At 42.4% G+C, this 19,130-nt stretch overlaps 1 protein-coding gene and 1 long non-coding RNA gene across 2 annotated transcripts in view; one reads left to right on the forward strand and one right to left on the reverse strand.

Moving 5' to 3' along the window:
* Positions 1-11,056, forward strand: part of LOC115134023 (spondin-1-like) — a 144,295-nt gene extending 133,239 nt beyond the window's left edge. Inside the window, exons 15-16 of the mRNA XM_029667554.2 lie at positions 3,186-3,470; positions 9,975-11,056. Coding sequence (XP_029523414.1) covers positions 3,186-3,470; positions 9,975-10,144 — 455 coding nt within the window. The 3' untranslated portion in view covers positions 10,145-11,056. The remainder of the gene's footprint in view (positions 1-3,185; positions 3,471-9,974) is intronic.
* A 4,523-nt stretch (positions 11,057-15,579) lies between these two features.
* The window catches only part of LOC115115361 (uncharacterized), a 109,351-nt gene continuing 105,800 nt past the window's right edge, over positions 15,580-19,130 (reverse strand). Inside the window, exon 4 of the long non-coding RNA XR_010464676.1 lies at positions 15,580-16,319. This is a non-coding gene — a long non-coding RNA (uncharacterized LOC115115361). The remainder of the gene's footprint in view (positions 16,320-19,130) is intronic.

Raw genomic sequence — 19,130 nt, forward strand, 5'->3', positions numbered from 1 at the left:
CTGCAAAAATCTCTGAAGCTGGAGACTCTTACCTCCCTCACTAGCTTTAAGCACCAGCTGTCAGAGCAGCTCACAGATCACTGCACCTGTACATAGCTCATCTGTAAATAGCCCTTCCAATCTACCTCATCCCCATACTGTATTTATTTATTTATCTATCTATCTATCTTGCTCCTTTGCACCCCAGTATTCTCAACTTGCACATTCATCTTCTGCACATTCTACCATTCCAGTGTTTAATTGCTATATTGTAATTACTTCGCCACCATGGCCTATTTATTGCCTTTACCTCTCTTATCCTACCTAATTTGCACATGCTGTATATAGATTTTTCTACTGTATTATTGATTGTGTGTTTGTTTATTCCATGTGTAACTATGTGTTGTTGTATATGTCGAACTGCTTTGCTTTATCTTGGCCAGGTCGCAGTTGCAAATGAGAACTTGTTCTCAACTAGGCTACCTGGTTAAAATAAATTAAATGTGTATGAGGAAGTGTATGCACATGCAGCACTGTAAGTATTTGTAAAATGATTCATGCCAATTGTTGACATGCACCTGTTAAAAAATCAACTGTGAGAACTGTTTGAGCCCCATGTATCGATGATGAATTGAAACATTTTGTAAACTTAAATGAATCATTTTTTATTATCAGCAAACTGGAGAGGTTCCAACAAACTCAATGCACCATAGTACACGTCATCGGGAGCTCTGCCAGGGCGGTCCCTTCAGTTATCTTATTAACATGCTAACACTGACAAGTTATTAGGGATGCAACGGTACACCGTATGTTATCGAACCGTTTGGTACGCCCCCTATGGTTCAATACGCACACGTGAACCGTGGAATTACGGTATGCCTGTCATTTTCCTTTCATTGCAGACTACACGCATGTTGTATTGACATTCAGATCCACAGAACCAGACGCGCGGCGTGTGGTAGTTAGGGGGCTCCTGAGGGCTGGCAAACTTTACTCCACAGCAATGTCTCAAAACGTGGCTACCGCAGTGACCGCAGCCTCCTCCCACTTAAACAACCAATGGACAATTTGGAATGACATCTCAGTAGGAAACCTCCCCAAAGGGGTCCCGTGAAGAGGGGGGAAACTAAATCTGCTGTGAGGGATCATTTTGCATTCAGCGTTCAATACGATGACAAGGGTAAGAAGTCCATAAACAAACAAAGTACAGTCTGCAAGCATTGCTTTGCCACTGTTGGCTACTCGAGTGGAAACACTTCTAACATGACGTGTCATTTACGTCGCCATCACCCGGCCGTATCCCTTGCAGGTGGAGCTGGAGCAAGGAGAGTCCACTCGTTAGCCAAAACAATCTCTCGCTGCTGCCTTCCAACAACAATTTGCGACAAATTCAGAAAAGCATAAAGAAATAATGAAAGCAGTGGGAGTATTCATAGCCAAAGACTTGCAGCCCTATTCAGTGATTACTGACTCTGGATTTCGTCAGCAGCAAAGTAATTCCCAAACTCTGAAACAACACAGAGAGCAATTGAAAGTGAATTGACACAGGCACCCTATCTAGCTCTCTCCACTGATAGTTGGACCTCCAGAGCAACTCAAAGCTACCTCACTGTGACGGTTCACTATGTACTGGATTGGGAGATGAAGAGCTACAGGTTGTCAAAGCTAAGAAGCACTTTTCATTTTTGTGTTTTTCTCCCCTTGGTTATGAGAAAAGAAGCATGTATCTGTGTACAATCTGATACACACACACTGATAAAAATGTTCCGTCGCAATTGTATGTTTTAAGGTTAACTACTGACTTTCAGCATGCATATAGAGAAGGGCACTGATTTGTATTGCACTGACTCAGATGACGGATGATTGGTTAAAATAAATGGATAATAATAAGATAGTTGGAGCTGTATTGTTAGATTTCAGTGCAGCCTTTGATGTTATTGATCATAAATTGTTATTGAAAAAACTAAATTGCTATTACATGACCTCCCATCACATGGTTGGATAGTTTTTAATCCAATAGAACCCAGAGAGTGTTCTTCAATGGAAGCTTCTATAACATCAGATATGTACAGTGCGGTGTCCCTCAGGGCAGTTGCCTTAGGCCATTACTCTTCTCTATTTTTACAAATGATTTGCCGCTGGTCTTACACAAAGCGGTACCCCTTGTATTTAGCCACTATGACTATGTATGCTGATGATTTCATACTCTACATGTCAGCAACCAAAGCCAGTGAGCTCACTGAAATTATAAATAAGGAGTTAAGGTCAGTATCAAAATGCGTGATCAATAATAAACTGGTCTTAAATATATATAAAACTAAAAGTATTGTGTTTGTTTCAAAACATTCTCTAAGACCTAAACCTCATTATCATGGTCAAGTCATATTGACAAAGTGGTTGTGAAGTTGGGGAGGGGTATGTCTGTTATAAAAACAAAAATCAACTGTACTAGTTATTCAGGCTCTGGCATTGTCCCATCTTGATTGCTGTCCAGTAATATGGTTAAGTGCAGCAAAGAAAGACCTAGAAAAGCTGCAGCTTGCTCAAAACAGAGCAGCACGCCTTGCCCTTAACTGCACATACAGAACTAACATCAACAACATGCATGCCAGTCTTTCCTGGTTGAGGGTTGATGAGAGATTGACTGATTTTATTCTAGTTTTTATTTGAAATATTACTGTGACAAAAATTCCAGATTTTCTGCATAATTAAATAATATTCAACCTAGACACCCATACATACCCCAAAAGACCTGCCACCAGGGGTCACTTCACAGTCCCCAAGTCCAAAACGGATTCACGGCAACCCACACTTTTATAGAGTACCATGATCTCATGGAACTCCCTTCCATCTCTAATTACTCAAACAAACAGCAAAATTACATTTAAAAAACAGATTAAACAATAACTCATGGAACGGCGGGGACTATGAGGGGACACACACAAACACAAGCACACACAGACACACTAACACACATTATGTGTTATGTATTTTTGTTGTTGTAGTGTTTGTATTTCGTTGTCTTTTAAATGTGTGTGACTGTCTTGTCTCAGTGTTTTTCTACTTGTCATGTTTTGTGTTTTTTTGGACCCCAGGAAGAGTAGCTGCCACTTCTGCAAAAGCTAATGGGGATCTGAATAAACAAATAAGGACAGAGTCAGTTACTTACACTTCATTCACCCCCCCCCCCCCCGATCTCTCCCCAGCTATGGACTGCATGGTGTCAGAGTGGACGGAGTGGTCCGAGTGTAATAAGTCCTGCGGCAAAGGCCACACCATCAGGACGCGCATGGTGAAGCTGGAGCCCCAGTTTGGAGGGGAGCCCTGCTCTGAGACGGTCCAGAGGAAGAAGTGTAAGATCAGGAAGTGCAAACGGGGCTCTAGGGCCAGCGAGGAGAAGAAGAGACGGCGGGGGGGAGAGGTAGGCGGCGGGAAGGAGAAGAGGAGGGGAAAACAGCAAGGACGGGACGCAGCAGTGGAGGAACAGCCAGGTCAGTCATCATCATCACCTGTGTGGCAAATATACTGTATATATACATTTTATATCATCATCATCACCTGTGTGGCAAATATACTGTATATACACATTTTATATCATCATCATCACCTGTGTGGCAAATATACTGTATATACACATGTTATATCATCATCATCATCATCACCTGTGTGGCAAATATACTGTATATACACATGTTATATCATCATCATCATCATCACCTGTGTGGCAAATATACTGTATATACACATGTTATATCATCATCATCATCATCACCTGTGTGGCAAATATACTGTATATACACATGTTATATCATCATCATCATCATCACCTGTGTGGCAAATATACTGTATATACACATGTTATATCATCATCATCATCATCACCTGTGTGGCAAATATACTGTATATACACATGTTATATCATCATCATCATCATCACCTGTGTGGCAAATATACTGTATATACACATGTTATATCATCATCATCATCATCACCTGTGTGGCAAATATACTGTATATACACATGTTATATCATCATCATCATCATCACCTGTGTGGCAAATATACTGTATATACACATGTTATATCATCATCATCATCATCACCTGTGTGGCAAATATACTGTATATACACATGTTATATCATCATCATCATCATCACCTGTGTGGCAAATATACTGTATATACACATGTTATATCATCATCATCATCATCACCTGTGTGGCAAATATACTGTATATACACATGTTATATCATCATCATCATCATCACCTGTGTGGCAAATATACTGTATATACACATTTTATATCTTCATCATCAACACCTGTGTGGCAAATATACTGTATATACACATGTTATATCATCATCATCATCATCACCTGTGTGGCAAATATACTGTATATACACATGTTATATCATCATCATCATCATCACCTGTGTGGCAAATATACTGTATATACACATGTTATATCATCATCATCATCATCACCTGTGTGGCAAATATACTGTATATACACATGTTATATCATCATCATCATCATCACCTGTGTGGCAAATATACTGTATATACACATTTTATATCTTCATCATCAACACCTGTGTGGCAAATATACTGTATATACACATGTTATATCATCATCATCATCATCACCTGTGTGGCAAATATACTGTATATACACATTTTATATCTTCATCATCAACACCTGTGTGGCAAATATACTGTATGTACACATGTTATATCATCATCATCATCATCACCTGTGTGGCAAATATACTGTATATACACATTTTATATCATCATCATCATCACCTGTGTGGCAAATATACTGTATATACACATGTTATATCATCATCATCATCACCTGTGTGGCAAATATACTGTATATACACATTTTATATCATCATCATCATCATCATCGCCTGTGTGGCATAAATACTGTATATACACATTTTATATCTTCATCATCATCACCTGTGTGGCAAATATACTGTATATACACATGTTATATCATCATCATCATCACCTGTGTGGCAAATATACTGTATATACACATGTTATATCTTCATCATCTGTGTGGCATAAATACTGTATATATACATGTTATATCATCATCATCATCATCACCTGTGTGGCAAATATACTGTATATACACATTTTATATCATCATCATCATCATCACCTGTGTGGCAAATATACTGTATATACACATGTTATATCATCATCATCACCTGTGTGGCAAATATACTGTATATACACATGTTATATCATCATCATCACCTGTGTGGCAAATATACTGTATATACACATTTTATATCATCATCATCATCATCATCGCCTGTGTAGCATAAATACTGTATATACACATTTTATATCTTCATCATCATCACCTGTGTGGCAAATATACTGTATATACACATTTGATATCTTCATCATCATCACCTGTGTGGCATAAATACGGTATATACACATGTTATATCTTCATCATCATCATCCCCTGTGTGGCATAAATACTGTATATACACATTTTATATCTTCATCATCATCACCTGTGTGACATATATACTGTATATACACATTTTATATCTTCATCATCATCACCTCTTTGATTCATATCATTGATACATGCTTTATCCACCACCTTGACGTGTCCTTTATGTCCCAAATATAGGGTTAAATAAATCGGGCTTGTCACTGACAATGATTTCCCAGTCACTCATTATTCATTTGGATTTCCCATAAGTCCTGCTGAGGTATTGTTTGTATCTCAGAATGTAAATCAAATCAAATGTTATTTGTCACATGTGCCAAATACCACAGGTGTAGATCTTAGCATGAAATGCTTACTCACAAGCCCTTAACCAACAATGCAGTGTTAAGAAAAAGAGTTAAGAAAAATATTTACTAAATAAACTAAAGTAAAAAATATAAGAGCAACAATAAAATAACAATAATGTGGCTATATACAGGGGGTACTGGTACAGAGTCAATGTGCGGGGGTACAGGTTAGTCAAGGTAATTGAGGTAATATGTACATGTTGGTAGGGGTAAAGTGACTATGCATAGATAATAGATAATAAACAGCGAGTAGCACCAGTGTATAAAAAAAGGGGGGGGGGGGGTCAATGCAAATAGTCCAGGTAGCCATTTGATTAGCTGTTCAGGAGTCTTATAGCTTGGGGGTAGAAGCTGTTAAGAAGCCTTTTGGACCTAGACTTGGCACTCTGGTACCACTTGCCGTGCGGTAGCAAAGAGAACCGTCTATGACTAGGGTGGCTGTAGTCTTTGGCCATTTATAGGGCCTTCATCTGACACCGCCTGATATAGAGGTCCTGGATGGCAGGAAGCTTGGCCCCAGTGATATACTGGGCCATATGCACTACCCTCTGTAGCACCTTGCCGTCTGAGGCCAAGCAGTTGCAATACCAGGCGGTGATGCAACCAGTGCTCTCAATGGTCCAGCTGTAGAACTTTTTGAGGATCTGAGGACCCATGCCAAATCTTTTCAGTCTCCTGAGGGGGAATAGGTGTTGTCATGCACTCTTCATGACTGCCTTGGTGTGTTTGGACCATGATAATTTGTTGGTGATGTGGACACCATGGAACTTGAAGCTCTCAACCTGCTCCACTTCTGCCCTGTCGATGAGAATGAGGACGTGCTCTGCCCCCTTTTCCTGTAGTCCAAGATCATCTCCTTTGTTTTGATCATGATGAGGGAGAGTTTGTTGTCCTGGCACCACACTTCCAGGTCTCTGACCTCCACCCTATAGGCTGTCTCCTCGTTGTCGGTGATCAGGCCTACCACTGTTGTGTAGTTGACAAACTTAATGATGGTGTTGGAGTCGTGCTTGGCCACACAGTCATGGGTGAACAGGGAGTACAGGAGGGGACTAAGCACACACCCCTGAGGGGCCCCCATGTTGAGAATCAGCATGGCAGATATGTTGTTGTCTACCCTTACCACCTGGGGGGCAACCCGTCAGGAAGTTCAGGATCCTGTTGCAGAGGGAGGTGTTTAGTCACAGGGTACTTAGCTTAATGATGAGCTTTGAGGGCACTATGGTGTTGAACGCTGAGCTGTAGTCAATGAACAGCATTCTCACATAGGTGTTCCTTTTGTCCAGGTGTTGAGTGCAATAGAGATTGTGTCATCTGTGGATCTGTTGGGGCGGTATGCAAATTGGTGTGGGTCTAAGGTTTCTGGGATGATGGTGTTGATGTGAGCCATGACCTGCCTTTCAAAGCACTTTATGGCTACAGACGTGAGTGCTATGGGTCAGTGGTCATTTAGGCAGGTTGCCTTGGTGTTCCTGAGCCCTGGGACAATGATGGTCTGCTTGAAACATATACAGTGCCTTGCAAAAGTATTCATCCCCCTTGGCGTTTTTCCTATTTTGTTGCATTAAAACCTGTAATTTAACTTGATTTTTATTTGGATTTCATGTAATGGACATACACAAAATAGTCCAAATTAGTGAAGTGAAATATAAATAATTAAAACAATTTGGGAAAAAACCGAGGGAAAAAAAACCCACTTTGCTATGAAGCCCCTAAATACGATCTGGTGCAACCAATTACCTTCAGAAGTCACATAATTAGTTAAAGTCCACCTGTGTGCAATCTAAGTGTCACATGATCTCAGTATATATACGCCTGTTCTGAAAGGCCCCAGAGTCTGCAACACCACTAAGCAATGGGCACCACCAAGCAACCGGCACCACAAAGACCAAGGAACTCATCAAACAGATCAGGGACAAAGTTGTGGAGATGTACAGATCTCTAAAACTTGATGTACAGTTGGGTTATAAAAAATATTTCAAAACTTTGAACATCCCACGGAGCACCATTAAATCCATTATTAAACATTTTTAAGAATATGGCACCACAACAAACCTGCCAAGAGAGGGCCGCCCACCAAAACTCACAGACCAGGCAAGGAGGGCATTAATCAGAGAGGCAAAAGAGAGTAGCTGCAAAGCTCCACAGCAGAGATTGGAGTATCTGTCCAAAGGACCACTTTAAACCTTACACTCCACAGAGCTGGGCTTTACAGAAGAGTGGCCAGAAAAAAGCCATTGCTTAAAGAAAAAAATAAGTAAACACGTTTGGTGTTCGCCAAAAGGCATGTGGGAGACTCCCCAAACATATGGAAGAAGGTACTCTGGTCAGATGAGACTAAAATGTAGCTTTTTGGCCATCAAGGAACATGCCATGTCTGGCGCAAACCCAACACCTCACATCACCCCGAGAACAACATCCCCACAGTGAAGCATGGTGGTGGTCAAAGCCCAGACTTCAATCCAATCGAGAATCTGTGGTATGACTTAAAGATTGCTGTACACCAGCGGAACCCATCCAACTTGAAGGGGCTGGAGAAGTTTTGCCTTGAAGAATGGACAAAAATCCAAGTGGCTAGATGTGCCAAGCTTATAGAGACATACCCCAAGAGACTTGCAGCTGTAATTGCTGCAAAAGGTGGCTCTACAAATTATTGATTTTGATTTACTTTACATTTAAGTCTGTCTTATCCAGAGCGACTTACAAATTGGTGCATTCACCTTATGACCTCCAGTGGAACAGTAATCTAAATCTTTTCAGGGGAGGGGGTTTGGGATTACTTTATCCTATCCTAGGTGATAAGTTATATGCAAGTTTTTTGTTTTTTTTGTCTTATTTCTTGTTTGTTTCACAATAAAAAATATTTTGCATCTTCAAAGTGGTAGGAATGTTGTATGAATCAAATGATACAAACCCCCCAAAAATTGATTTTAATTCCAGGTTGTAAGGTAACAAAGTAGGAAAAATGCCAATGGGGGTCAATACTTTCGCAAGCCACTGTAGGTATTACAGACTCAACCTGCCAGTGACAGGTTGAAAACACCAGTGAAGACACTTGCCAGTTGGTCAGCGCATGCTCGTAGTACGTGTCCTGGTAATCCATTTGGCCTATGGCCTTGTGAATGCTGACCTGTTTAAAGGTCTTACCCACATTGGCTACATCGAGCGTGATCACAAAGTCGTCCGGCACAGCTGGTGCTCTCATTCATGCTTCAGTGTTGCTTGCCTTGAAGCATGCATAGAAGTTATTTAGCTTGTCTGGTAGGCTAGTGTCACTGGGCAGCTTGCATCTGGTCTTCCCTTTGTAGTCCGTAATAGTTTGCAAGCCCTGCCACATCCGACGAGCATCGGAGCCGGTGTAGTAGGATTCAATCTTAGTCCTGTATTTACGCTTTGCATGTTTGATGGTTTGTCTAAGGGCATAGCGGAATATCTTATAAGAGGGTTGGAGTTCCGCTCCTTGAAAGCGGCAGCTCTACCCTTTAGCTCAGTCCGGACATGCCTCATGTCAAATTTCTCATGGAGCTCACTCTAAATCCATCCGCCAAAGTCCTGAGATGATCAATGCTGCCCTCTCCTCCCTCCCTCCCTCCCTGCCTGGCTGGCTGTGTTAAAGCTGCTACACTCAGTGCTGATCAGCCCTGTCAGGTTGATAAAGTGACTGGGCCTGCTCACAGATGGCCGTCATGATGCTCCCAGCGGGTAGAGGCAGAGCAGTCAGGGTGGGCTTTGGACTGTTGCCTCCCCACAGAGACAGGTTTCTTTAACCCGTGGCTAATGAGCTGGTGACGGTGACAAATACCCCCACAGATCTGTCTGGGGCTGGGAAGAATACCCCTCCCCCTCCACCACCCACCAATCATCATCACTAATTAAGGGCGGTAGGGAGCGGACCGGGACTCCATGCTCTCTGGAGCATGGATGATTGTTCAGTCTAATGTAAGGCTAAAAATGATTGATCATGAAATTAAGGCTTGAACATTGCACATTTGATATGTCTCACTTGTGCTTGCTCACATTAATTAATATGTCGTAATCAAGTAAAATATTTGGTGCATGATTGATTTGGCTTACTAAGTAAAGCCACCTGAAACCCAACCTGGTCTCAGAGCATTTTGTATTATTCTAACCCCCCTCTCTCGCCTCATTGACTTGTTCCCACAGGTTGTAAGATGAAGCCCTGGTCCAGTTGGACGGACTGTTCCAAGTACTGCGGTGGGGGGATCCAGGAGCGCTTAATGGCTGTGAAGAAGAGAGCCAAGAGTGCCCCTGCAAAGGTCACCAGCTGCAAGGACAGGAAGGAGATCCGTGCCTGTAATGTCCAGCCCTGCTAGGGGGCTCTGCTGTCTATCTGTGTTTATCTTTGTTAGGGCTGGGGGGAGAAAGGAGAAGTAGACTGTCAGTGTTGATTTAGCCTGGGTTGGCAGTCAGTGTGATGGATACAGCACCTGTGTGTTGGATGGAGATGAGAGATTCTCCAGAGACTCCATTACTGTGGATCACTGGGCTGAGGACGAGACCAGCGTCAGTCATTAGTCTTATAGTAGCCTCCTCACTCAGCAGGCCAATGTATTACTATGTAACCAACACTATACAGTACACCACAACTTCACAATCACACACGTTTTTTTACAATGTTATTTTTGTCTTTATACTACAGTTGTATTGGCTTTACTAGCTAGCACTGATAACAATCTTTCACTCTTGCATGTCTAACGTTTCTCAGTCAGAAGACTTCACTGGTAGTGACCCTAGACTTCAAAATGTGGCCAAATGATGATGATAACCATGTTTTAAAGGGCACTTGCAGATCTTAGAAAGAGCCACTTCAGTCCAGGCCTCCAGTCTAGGGCATCAAAAGGAATTTGCATTTGGCATTTTTCCTGCCCCCAATCTCTTTATCCGCATCACAGAGTTGAGTTTCACTCCAGCATTCATGTATCATTAAGGCAGGTCTCCAAACTTCACTGTCCAGTTGATTTGAGCATTGTAACCCTGCTGCTTGAACCACAATACTCCATACAGGTTGTACAAAGTAGCTCCGTATACACAGTAAGACTTTTTTGGAAAATCAGTGTTGATTGTTTTGAAACATTATTGAATGAAAATACCAACCAAGTAATTTATAGAAAATATTTTATCCTGTGTTTAGTTTGTTAATTTGACAATTATATTCCAAGACAAAGCACAGGTGAACAATCATTCCAAGTTTTTGTATGCCTCAATACATTATTATTTTCAAGACACGAATCTGTTGTGACTTTTTATTCCATTGTGAGACATGTAGAGTCTTAAACACGCCTCGTTGAGTGTGCATAATTACATATTTTGTTTCTTTCACTCTTTCATATGTAGATGTTCTCTCTGTCATTTTATTAGTCCTCTCTTTCTTCTTTTGCCTCTACACCATATTACTATTTTGGAATAAATCACCTTTACCATAAAAGTAAACGTGATAAATAATTTTGTGAATGTCTTTTTGCTCATCTCCCACCGTTTCTATACACATGTACTGTCTTGTCCTGTCCAATGATTTGCCCACTTGTATAAAATGATCTAGTTCAATCATAAAGCACTTCTAGATGATTGTAGAAGCCATTGTTTCATATAGCTCTCAACAAAATAATCATTGAGTATGAAAGTGAGTATCCAGCTCCAGGTTTAGAGAGACGAGCCACCTCCAAGCTCCAGGTTTAGAGAGATGAGCCACCCAGCTCCAGGTTTAGAGAGACGAGCCACCTCCAAGCTCCAGGTTTAGAGAGATGAGCCACCCAGCTCCAGGTTTAGAGAGACGAGCCACCTCCAAGCTCCAGATTTAGAGAGATGAGCCACCCAGCTCCAGGTTTAGAGAGAGGAGCCACCTCCAAGCTCCAGGTTTAGAGAGATGAGCCACCTCCCAGCTCCAGGTTTAGAGAGACGAGCCACCTCCAAGCTCCAGGTTTAGAGAGATGAGCCACCCAGCTCCAGGTTTAGAGAGACGAGCCACCTCCAAGCTCCAGGTTTAGAGAGATGAGCCACCTCCCAGCTCCAGGTTTAGAGAGACGAGCCACCCAGCTCCAGGTTTAGAGAGACGAGCCACCCAGCTCCAGGTTTAGAGAGACGAGCCACCCAGCTCCAGGTTTAGCGAGACGAGCCACCCAGCTCCAGGTTTAGAGAGATGAGCCACCCAGCTCCAGGTTTAGAGAGACGAGCCACCCAGCTCCAGGTTTAGAGAGACGAGCCACCCAGGTCCAGGTTTAGAGAGATGAGCCACCTCCCAGCTCCAGGTTTAGAGAGACGAGCCACCTCCCAGCTCCAGGTTTAGAGAGATGAGCCACCCAGCTCCAGGTTTAGAGAGATGAGCCACCCAGCTCCAGGTTTAGAGAGACGAGCCACCTCCCAGCTCCAGGTTTAGAGAGACGAGCCACCTCCCAGCTCCAGGTTTAGAGAGATGAGCCACCTCCCAGCTCCAGGTTTAGAGAGATGAGCCACCTCCCAGCTCCAGGTTTAGAGAGATGAGCCACCTCCCAGCTCCAGGTTTAGAGAGACGAGCCAGCTCCAGGTTTAGAGAGATGAGCCACCCAGCTCCAGGTTTAGAGAGATGAGCCACCCAGCTCCAGGTTTAGAGAGACGAGCCACCCAGCTCCAGGTTTAGAGAGATGAGTCACCTCCCAGCTCCAGGTTTAGAGAGATGAGCCACCCAGCTCCAGGTTTAGAGAGATGAGCCACCCAGCTCCAGGTTTAGAGAGACGAGCCACCTCCCAGCTCCAGATTTAGAGAGATGAGCCACCCAGCTCCATGTTTAGAAAGATGAGCCACCCAGCTCCAGGTTTAGAGAGATGAGCCAGCTCCAGGTTTAGAGAGATGAGCCACCCAGCTCCAGGTTTAGAAAGATGAGCCACCCAGCTCCAGGTTTAGAGAGATGAGCCACCCAGCTCCAGGTTTAGAAAGATGAGCCACCCAGCTCCAGGTTTAGAGAGATGAGCCACCCAGCTCCAGGTTTAGAGAGACGAGCCACCCAGCTCCAGGTTTAGAGAGATGAGCCACCCAGCTCCAGGTTTAGAGAGATGAGCCACCCAGCTCCAGGTTTAGAGAGATGAGCCACCCAGCTCCAGGTTTAGAGAGATGAGCCACCTCCCAGCTCCAGGTTTAGAGAGATGAGCCACCTCCCAGCTCCAGGTTTAGAGAGATGAGCCACCTCCCAGCTCTAGGCTTAGAGAGATGAGCCCCCACCCAGCTCCAGGCTTAGAGAGATGAGCCACCTCCCAGCTCCAGGTTTAAAGAGATGAGCCACCTCCCAGCTCCAGGTTTAGAGAGATGAGCCACCTCCCAGCTCCAGGTTTAGAGAGATGGGCCACCTCCCAGCTCCAGGTTTAGAGAGATGAGCCACCTCCCAGCTCCAGGTTTAGAGAGATGAGCCACCTCCCAGCTCCAGGTTTAGAGAGATGGGCCACCTCCCAGCTCAACCTGGTCTCAGAGCATTTTGTAATATTCTTGTAAATCTGAGACACTTAATTTATTATGTGTAATGTTTCGTACGGTATGTATTCATTTGTGGATGTCCTTCACCCATTTCGTACGGTATGTATTCATTTGTGGATGTCCTTCACCCATTTAGTACGGTATGTATTCATTTGTGGATGTCCTTCACCCATTTCATACGGTATGTATTCATTTGTGGATGTTCTTCACCCATTTCGTACGGTATGTATTCATTTGTGGATGTCCTTCACCCATTTCGTACGGTATGTATTCATTTGTGGATGTCCTTCACCCATTTCGTACGGTATGTATTCATTTGTGGATGTCCTTCACCCATTTCGTACGGTATGTATTCATTTGTGGATGTCCTTCACCCATTTCGTACGGTATGTATTCATTTGTGGATGTTCTGCACCCATTTCGTACGGTATGTATTCATTTGTGGATGACCTTCACGCATTTCGTACGGTATGTATTCATTTGTGGATGTCCTTCACCCATTTTGTACGGTATGTATTCATTTGTGGATGTCCTTCACCCATTTCGTACGGTATGTATTCATTTGTGGATGTCCTTCACCCACTTCGTACGTCTAGTCTATGACACCAGGCTGCCCTTTAGAGATGAGCCACATTCCAGCTGCACTGTATCAGAACAGCCAACAGGGGGAGAAAGAGCCTTGATTATAAATGTTCCTCTGCCTCTGTCAAATCAGCCCTGTACCTGAGTTACTGTTAGGCCACAGGTTTACCAGGGATGTCATAGATTTAAGAGAACAAATATCAGATAGACTTTCTTTGTTAAAGTAAGGTTCAACCTCAAATGTAAATTAAATGTAAAAATACAAAAGTTGCATTCCTTTCTTGAATTTCAAAAGTGAAAGAACACTTGTATTTCAATAAGGTAAGCATACAATGCATGTCTTTATAAATTAGTCTTAGCTGTAGTGGTGATGCCGGCGTTATATCCTGCCGCTGGAGCCATGGTAACAAACACTGAGGCCTACATTGCACACTCATGAAAGATTTACTATGAACTGTGGGACAGACACTTGCCGATACAGACATTAAATATCCATGGTGGGGGGCTGAGCGAGGCATCCGCCGAGACAAACAGTGATAAATGGCAGAGTACACCACCCTGTGGATGAAGGGGACTGGGGGGGTTTAAACCGCTCTCTGTCTCCTGACCTTTTCTGCCTCTCTTCCTCTGTGTGACAGGCAAATGCCACGGTGTACCGCCAGGTACCACTCCAAGGTAGGGCTTCATCTCCCTGTCAGATCTAGCCTTTAAGCAGGGGTGTCCAACTAATTTTGCCCCAGGGGGAGCATTCGGTCTTCAACGAGGTCCGGAGGGCCGCACTGAAAATGAGTTATATTTCCTTGCCGTCAAAACATAGTCTTCTATCCATCGTTTTGGGAATTTTCAATACTCCCTGACTGTCTAGATTTCATTTCAGTGATTATTAGAGAGCTGGACACAGTCAAGAAACTGTATGAATGTAGGTCCTTTATCATTTCTACACCATTTAGATTTGGTTTTAGTCATTTAGTTGCATAGACCACATACATTTACAATGTTCGACACCTCTGCTTTAAAGTTTTGGTGTTGGAGCTACGGCTCTGAGATCACTGAAAATGTCACCAGGGCCATTTTCTACTAATACCCAAGCTATGAGTTATTCTTTATTGCTATGCCTACCAGCTGACTCTAGCAGTGAGCCTAGAGACCAGGTTACTATTTGCCAAAGAGTAAAGGCTTTTAGAAGATGACACCTCCCTGTCTTTCATCACTTCTGCATTCTCCCCATAGTTCCCACTCCTTCCCTTCCCAAAGCTAGCTGAATGGCCTGCCTCCTGCACCTGGCTCTTCCTGTGTAGAGTCATGTGTCATTAAAGACTGCTCTCAGTGCGTGCTGTTCTCCAGTCATCTTCAAAAACTCAGCCTTCAGAGCTATAATGGCTGTATTATGGGTAGGCTGCACATCATTGCCAAAACTCATGGACATGTAGATGAGCTTCGACTCTGGCCTTGTTGTGGCTCCTGTTTACATTCAGACCTGGCTTCATAAAGTGGCTCTATATTTTCTTTGTGCATTTCAAAAGGTCAAAAGCTGAAGCGTTACAGATTCCCCGATAGAAATGTAAAAGTAATTTCCAATTGAGGTGATATAAGCAGCGTTTACCAGGAATGTAGTCTCTCCCAGAGCTGGAACACTACCTTAACATTTCATGCTGTAAAGCTGAATTTCCACAATGCGGATTGAATAGAGCCCATTCAGTGACAAAAGACCCTGTTTTTTGGAACTTTTAATAAGACACAGTAGGTAGTTGTTTTCTTCAGAGATTCACTACAAGAACAATACGCTAAGATAAAGGCCTGCCATTTACTATGATCTGAATATTCACAGTTTAAAAGATATTTAAGTATTTCTGTTGAATGATGTCTGATGATAATTTCTTGAATATGCAAATTAATCAGCATTCATAGTTTAATAATATAGCAGAGGAAAGAGAAAAACCTTGATCATTTTGTGATTCATTTATACCATTATCACAATGAGACAATATTTCCCATCAATTTCTTCAGGCACAGGGCACTGGGATGCATTTTCACATGTTCATTATGATTCACCCCACACACATGATATACAGGCCTACTTTTCTATTGGGTTTTGAACAATAGGTCCTGTTTGGCGTAGGAACTGTAGGTAGTGATCATGTTTGAGAGGTCTGAATCTGGTTACCATGGGTTCACTCAGTCAACTACCACCCTAGCATCTGACATGTCTCTGGTGCGTGTTCCATCCCCATGCAACCTTCTCTCCCTCTCACCTTGCCATCCTGTGATTGCTTCTGCACTATTGTATCCCGGTGGGCATAATTGTGTGGCGCTAACCCATACAGAGCTGTGTTCGCCCTCATTGTAAACAGAAGCACAGCAGCTAGCGCTTTGAAGAAGGAATGGAAACGCTGCTGCTACTGAGGGAGTTGGTCTTTCTCTGGCCAGACAGGTTGTGAAGCACAGACCACAGTCTCCTGCAGGAACCTATCAGCAGGGGGGAAGAGGGAGGGTAAGTGTTGACATTATAAAACATAGTACATACACTTCTCCCATGCAACTTCAGGGGCTGGAGGCTGACCATTGATCTGACATATTGAGAAAAATATATTTAGTGAATTGACCGGAGACAAAAAATGTATTTGTAATACATATGACATGTGAGCTTATTTTCCAATCGCCCTTTCAAATGTATTTCCTACTGTATAATGCTATAATTTGTTGAGCCTATAGGTCAGGGCTTTGTTGCTGCCATGATGGATGGTTAATCAGATATGTGAATTTCATAATGTAGCAAATCAATAGCAAGTCCAGACATAGAAAGGCCATGCTGCAAATGGCTAGACATGACTACTGCCTGTGCACACAGGGAGCTCAGGAAATGCCTCATAGTAGGCTCTGTAAAACCATATGACAAGTGTCCAATCCAAGAACGACCAGTAATTGTTTACTTTAAAACAAAAATGCTGAAAGCTACTAATGATGAGGAATGTCATGACCAGTCCATAGGTTTACTTCAAAACAATATTTTAACACAGTTAAAATAGCACAGCAGAATTGATACAAAACTAAGTTGTTCTTCGACAAAAAGGAAACGAAAGCTGGGCCACTTTGCTCAAAGCAAATTCATTCATTAGAACATTGAATTAATTTGATGCATTTATTCATTTCTCTGCATGGTATTCTACTTTAATAGTCCTCCCAAATGCCCCAATTATTTCACAGTCCATACCACTGAGTAATATAATAATAATAATAATAATAATAATAATATTATATGCCTTTTAACAGACCCTTTTATCCAAAGCGACTTAATTTCCTATGGGACCTCACCTGATGATGATTATATTGGACCAATCAGCTATTGTTGATTATTTTTGTGGTTTGTCCACTGTGTTTTCTGTTCTTTGAATGACTGTGTAAACAACAGGAAGGGAACTAGACGGTAGGCTCCTTCTCTAGAATACCAGAATAGGATTGTTGGTGTTGTTGTTGTTTTGTCAGAGGATAAGGTATAATAGGCATGTCCTCCTCTGCAGTGGGATCCTATATGGCTCTACTGCAGGTTAGAGAGGAGTAGGAGATTCTGTTTCTAAATGATCTGTTCGCTCTCCCGAAGTCTGAACCAAGCAAACTGAATGTGTATGAGCCTGCTCTGAGTCTGTTCCATTCTGTTCTGTTCCGTTATGTTCGATTCTGTTCTGCAACGTTATGTTCTGCTCTGTTCCGTTCTGCTCTGTTCTGCTCTGTTCCGTTCCGCCTTTATCACATGTCTGAGGCTAACTATCTGACTGTGCTTTTCCTGTCAGTGTCTCAGTGAGCTGGTCTCTACAGTCTCTCCTCTCCCTCTCCTCCCTAATAAGAGCGCATTAATGTCTTGGCCAGGTTATTGCTCACTATTCCCCTTTATGAATCTTCAATCCTTATATTGGTGGTGATGAGGCCAGGGGCCTGGGGCCTACCGGCCCCTCAGAAGCTCCTCGTCACCTAGAGAGATAGCAGCTCACTCCCCTATGGCCCCCAGGCTCCAACACATTAATATTTTAGTATGTTGACTTGGCAAAGTGTGCTGAATGGATAGCACACAGCCCATGGCCAGCAAAGGCACTGAAATGGGATCTAATGGGTTGAACTACAGGGAAATATGATGGTAAGCACAATAACCCGGTGATGTGAGGTGTAGGTGTGTTGGATGGAAAGATAGCAGAGGATGCTTGTTAATGACTGTCATTCAATAAAAAATACATGTATCTTCTTTGTTGAGATGCACTTTCAAAAGGACAGAAATTAAACACACTTCTCTCAAACTGGTCCAACCTCGCCTGAGCTAAAAGCCATATTCAATGGACTCCTTTTCCTTTGAAAGAACATCTTACGACACAACAGGGACTGTGAAGACACAGAACATTTTAATATATTTTGTATTGTGTGTTGTATTAAGTATTGTATTATACATTGTGTTATTATATTGTGTATTTTATTTGTTATTTTGTTTCCTGTGTGGACCCCAGGAAGAGTAGCAGCTGTCTTGGAAACAGTTAATGGGGATCCTAATAAAACACAAAATACTTCCATTCCCTGTGAGAACCAAATCCTTACTTCTATTCTCCAAATATACATTTCATGCCTAAATGCACAGTTGAGACATAAAACATGCAGTGTAAGTATAAGGGCATTAATTTCAGAAACTCTCTGAACAGAAGATCTCTGAAGACATGCTGAATTAAGTATAAGCTGGGGCAGAAGCCCACCATGTCACAAAAAATACTATAGCAGCCACCACAACCATAGCTGTCACACTGGAGAGTGAGGCAGTGCTGAAAATAGGTTGGTCAGAAGAGTTACTGAGAGATACGTACTGTATCTGAGCGATAAGTGAGTAAGATGCAATTTCTATACAAATCCATATATCTTAACTCTCTCAGATCAAAGAACACCCATACTAATTCATTTACTGACTAAGAGTGTTAACTAGTATGGAGTTTGAACGCTTGACATAGTGTATTGGACATACTGTAGTGTGGACCCATACTAATTCATTTTCTGACCAAGAGTGTTGACGTACAGTGTATTGGACATAGTGCAGCCCTTTCCTGCAGTCAACTGACCAAATCACCCTCTAATGGCCTCAAGGGTGGAATTTTCAGAATTTCATAATTAATAAACATTATAAAAATTTAAAATAAATGAAAATCCGGTGTTTCTATGTCAAACGGTTTTGTTATATTTCAGTCTTCTGTGATGTATATAAAGTGTAATATTGAATCAAATCAAATCAAATCAAATTTATTTATGTAG

Source organism: Oncorhynchus nerka, linkage group LG9a, assembly GCF_034236695.1.
Source record: "Oncorhynchus nerka isolate Pitt River linkage group LG9a, Oner_Uvic_2.0, whole genome shotgun sequence".
NCBI lineage: Eukaryota > Metazoa > Chordata > Actinopteri > Salmoniformes > Salmonidae > Oncorhynchus > Oncorhynchus nerka.